Source organism: Topomyia yanbarensis, chromosome 1 (genome assembly GCF_030247195.1).
Source record: "Topomyia yanbarensis strain Yona2022 chromosome 1, ASM3024719v1, whole genome shotgun sequence".
In the NCBI taxonomy this organism is placed as follows: domain Eukaryota; kingdom Metazoa; phylum Arthropoda; class Insecta; order Diptera; family Culicidae; genus Topomyia; species Topomyia yanbarensis.
The window spans coordinates 76,553,413-76,558,277 of NC_080670.1; the positions used below are offsets into that span (position 1 = coordinate 76,553,413).

The window sequence follows — 4,865 nt, forward strand, 5'->3', positions numbered from 1 at the left end:
CGATACAACAGCAGTGATAAAAACAAAAGCAACTTAAAATCCAGCAGCATCCAATAACCTTAATTATATCCCAGAAACCACAAACCAACAACATTACAGCCACGACGGTTGCTCGGATCCTGCAGCGGCGGATGGTGCAGCATCAGCAACATGTGTGAAAGCTAAAACAGTTTACAACGAGCTCAGCCAACACTTCCAATATGTTGAATCAAAACAGAATATTTTTTGAATGGTGGATTTCCGGAGAGTAAATCCCTTTGCAAAACGTTCCTGAAATAGATAAGTTTGCAATTCTCTGCAGTGAGTGCCCTCCTGGTTTATTGATATCGGAGTGAAACAAAAGCGCAGCTTGGTCCCAGCTGTAGTTCCTACCAGTTCCCCACATCGAAATATCTCTACCTTGACACCGGTCCCAACAGCAGTATCGGCATCAAGCATACACTATTCAAGCGCTTATCAACATTTCACAGAAAGATCAGCAGCAGCACCTGCAACAATAACAGCAGTAAATAAGACCTCCCAGATGACAAACCATCATCCGACCGCTCGACAAACAATGGCCTCGTCCAGGAATCGACCTCAACCCAATGATCCGACAAACAACCACAACCAGTGTAAACAGCCCAAGACAATCAGGGTCATACGCAGATGGCCAACAGCAGAAGTAGCATACATAGCAACAACACCTTCACAAACAGCAGCAACAGCACACGATACAGTTCCAGACAGCGGGACCAACGCAAGTAGAAGGAACCACTACTCGGCCGGTGCAGCAGTCGCAGTACGGTGAGTAGTTTTTGGTTAGTTCCTTAAATCTCGAAGCGACCAGTACCGTGTCTCCCACTCTCACTTCCTTGAAGAAGAAAAAATCGGCTTCGCAAAATTCACAGCTTGTTTAGGGATAATTCCCAACGTGTATTAGGATTTCTATAGTAAAGCAAGTATTCGTCTTTCAGATCGCACGGACCAGCAGACACGGATCCAGCCAGCGAACACAAATCGCCTCACAGCAGCAACAAAGCACCACGGTCACCACTCAGTAAGGTACAGTAAGGTACTTAGTTTATCAGTAATTTTTGATCACAAACATCCCTCACTAAAGGAACTTTCGATTTACAGATTTACAAAACAATTTCTATGCCGATGTACAGAACAAACAAAATAATTAAAGGATCCAACGATTATGCTGAACTAGTGCTAGGTAACGTCACAAACTAATGTTCAATATCAATCAACCTACTCCATATTCGTACTGATTTCGAATTTTCTTCTTTTCCATGCAGGTTTTGATGTTAGTACGGTTCCGAAAGTGCAGTGAGCTCGATCCAATGCTATCAGCAGCACGAAATGATACCGGACAAGACCGATGAAGACAAGGACCTGGTGAACCAACGACAACCCTGCAGAATTCAGTACTTATTTAATGATTAGCATATGGCAAAAGGCACGATAGCAAGCAGGTAGAACATTGGGAGACTAGACCAGGCTTTCGTATATCTCCAAAAATGTTTTCAACCCTCCAAAACTCGTTGAAATGTAATGTGCAAAAATATTGTGCGTATTGATGATTTTTTGCAGAATTATTAATTTATTTTTTCAAATGTTATAAAAGTTTTTCTGTGATCCTTTTTCCCCGCGGTGGGGAGACTTTACCAAAAGAATTTTGAACATAAAACATGCTGTAATCATGTTTTTCCATATTGTCGAGGTCATTTAATGCATTTCCTTTTTGGGATTAACAGTACATTGTTTACACATCTTGAAATTACTGCTAGCTTTGTTGACTAGTACTATAAAGATAAAGAATGGCGTTTAAGGTGGGATTTTTTGTGACGCGGTTCACAATGGGTACTACAGAATAGTCAATATCAGAAATTTTACATCTTTCTTCAGCTTATTGCTACTTGGTCATAAAATTTAAGTCTCCCCATAAAATTTTTGTCAAGTCTCCCCAAATTTTTATTATAATTACTCTAGTAGATATGTCCATACAAAGTTTGATAAAATATTATATTATATATATTTAACGCAAATTCATGAATTACGAAATATTTTCTACGAGGAAAGGATTTTTTACTCCAAAATTTTTAATATGACCTGATGGGATCGAAACAAGTATCAAAATATTTAAAAAAAGAACCAAATAGAACACGTTATTGTTAATCGTTAAATCTCGCGCTTGGTCAAGTCTCCCAATGTTCTCCTGTTTCATTGCTTGGCCGTCTACCTGCTTACTATCGTGTTTTCTGCCCTATGCTAGTTGTTGAATAAGTGCTGAGTTCTGTAGGATTGTTGTTGGTTCGACGGGTCTTTGTCCTAATCGGTCTTGCCGGGTATCGTTTCGTGCTGCTGGCAGCGTTGAATCGGGCTCACTGCGCTTTTGGGACCGTGCCGGCATCGGCACCTGCATATCGTCTGCCTGAAGGACCTTTTTCTGTGCAAAGGAGGAGGGTTCGAGGTCGGTACGGATATGGAGTGGGTTGATTGGTTTGCGACGTTGCCTGGTGCTAGTTGAGCATAATCGTTGGATCTTTTGGCATGTGCATATTTGTTCTGAGCATCGACATGGAGGTTGTTTTGTGGGTATGTGGGTCGAAGGGGGCGATTGTTGGTGGATGTTTGTGATCAAGCGTTGCTGAAAGACTGAGTCTCTTCCAAGTGCCTTGCTGCTGTTTTTCTGTTTATCCATTGCCGTCGCGCTCTGCTTGCTGAGTGGTGACCGTGGTGCTTTGTTGTTGCTGTGAGGCGATTTGTGTTCGCTGGCTGGATCCGTGTCTGCTGGTCCGTGCGATCTGAAAGACAAATACTTGTTTTGCTACAGAAATCCCAATACACGTCGGGAATTATCCCTAAACAAGCTGTGAATTTTGCGAACCCGATTTTTTTCTTTTTCAAGGAAGTGGGAGTGGGAGAACAGGTACTGGTCGCTTCGAGTTTGAAGAAACTAACCAAAAACTACTAACCGTACTGCGACTGCTGCACCGGCCGAGTAGTGGTTCCTCCTACTTGCGTTGGTCCCGCTGTCTGGAGCTGTATCGTGTGCTGTTGCTGCTGTTTGTGAAGGTGTTGTTGCTGTGTATGCTGCTGCGGAGTCTGCTGCTTCTGCTGTTGACCATCTGCGTGTGACCCTGATTGTCTTGGGCTGTTTACACTGGTTGTGGTTGTTTGTCGGATCATTGGGTTGAGGTCGATTCCTGGACGAGGCCATTGTTTGTCGAGCGGTCGGATGATGGTTTGTCATCTGGGAGGTCTTGTTTGCTGCTGTTGTTGTTTCCGGTGGTGCTGCTGATTTTGCTGTGAAGTGCTGATGTTGAGCGCTTGAGTGGTGGATGCTTGATGCCGTTGCCACTGTTGGGACCGGTGTCCGGGCGGGAATATTTCGATGTGGGGAACTGGTGGGAGCTGCGGCTGGGACTTAAGTAACTGGGCTGCGCTTTTGTCTGGCTCCGATGTCAGTGAACCGGGAGGGCACTCACTGCAGAGAGTTGTAGGCTTTTCTATTTCGGGAATGTTTTGTGAGTGGCTTTTCTCTCCGGAAATCCACCATTCAGGGAGTATTCTGTTTTGATTCAACATATTGGTGGTGTTGGCTGGGTTCGTTGTGGATTGCTTTAGCTTTCACGTCTGTTGCTGTTGCTGATGTTGCATTTTCTGTGGCTAGATTTGAGCAACGTACGTGTCTATTCGGCGTCTATAATACACATATCCCTCCGTATAGTGGTCCCTTGATAAACTCGGAAATTAGTTTGGAACGCGCTTTTTGACATTAAAAATGTCTTACTCCACTATATGGGGCTAGGTGTCATTCTAAAATTTAAACTATCTCCCATGTAACGAAACTATGTAAGGTTTGCACGCTTATAACTCCGATATTACTAGATGGATTTTAATCATTCATACACCAACCGATTCAGAAACACCTAACTTAAATATTGGTAATAATTTAATATCTCCCCAATAAAAGTAGACTTTTGGAAATTGCTAAAATTAAAAAGTTCACGAAAAACGGGAAAATTACCATTCGTGAGGCAGGTTTCTCAGACACAGCCGTCAATAAAGGGCAGCTTAGTGGCTCAATCAAACACGAAAAGTCATAAATAGAAGCGACGCATGTCCGTTTAAATCAGTTGTTGCTCTTATCCCATACGAGCAACATCATCTCCGGGCGATGCAATAAGCGCTATCGATTTTCGGCAACGTTGTCATTTGCACACACTCGCACCTAAGTGACTAAACCATATACGGTAGGTGATGCGTACACGTTTGAATCAGTTTTTTTCTTATGTCGAACGGGTAAGATCATGGCTGCATTGTCTGGACACTACAATAAGCGGTAGACGCTATGCATTTTCGGCAGCGGTGGCCGCGTACGGATTTTTCGGGTACCAGCACGGTGTCACAGAATGATTTGCAAAGTGGGTGGGTGGGGTGGTTTGGATTTAATTCAATATGGCAGGATGCGACTTATGTGTGCTGCTTGAGAGTGTTGCGTTGAAAAAAATATTTATTTTATGCATGCGTGTGCGTTGTAACTTGTTAATCCATGTTTACAGCGCTTTGTAGCTGCGTAGGGTAATGAGCCTATTGGTTTTCATATGTTTCATATTTCGGTTATATGTGATATATATTTCGGATATATGTTTTTTATCAGTAAGGCATCTGACAACGTGCTTCTGTAGTTATTGCACTGTTCAGCAGCGTAATATTTTATATAGGAGAGTACACTCAGGTGTTTTTACGCGGCATTTTGCGCGGATTTTGAAATTTACGCGGTTTTCTGAAATTTACGCGGTTTTCATTTACGCGGCGGGATACATCCCCTGCGTAAAAAAAATCTGAGTGTAATTGCATCGGAAACAATCACA

General features: G+C 42.9%; 2 protein-coding genes across 2 annotated transcripts; one reads left to right on the forward strand and one right to left on the reverse strand.

The window, feature by feature from the left end:
- Positions 1–315: 315 nt before the first annotated feature.
- Positions 316–3,024, forward strand: LOC131677973 (uncharacterized). The gene is made up of 4 exons (XM_058958083.1): positions 316–786; positions 957–1,044; positions 1,120–1,201; positions 1,284–3,024. The coding sequence occupies exons 1-4, from the start codon at positions 524–526 to the stop codon at positions 1,316–1,318; spliced, it is 468 nt and encodes a 155-aa protein (XP_058814066.1). The 5' UTR covers positions 316–523; the 3' UTR covers positions 1,319–3,024.
- LOC131696271 (centrosomal and chromosomal factor-like) lies at positions 2,626–3,355 on the reverse strand. Its single transcript, XM_058984822.1, has 2 exons — positions 2,964–3,355; positions 2,626–2,792 (listed from the first exon to the last, which is right to left on the reverse strand). The coding sequence occupies exons 1-2, from the start codon at positions 3,175–3,177 to the stop codon at positions 2,626–2,628; spliced, it is 381 nt and encodes a 126-aa protein (XP_058840805.1). The 5' UTR covers positions 3,178–3,355.
- Positions 3,356–4,865: the final 1,510 nt, after the last annotated feature.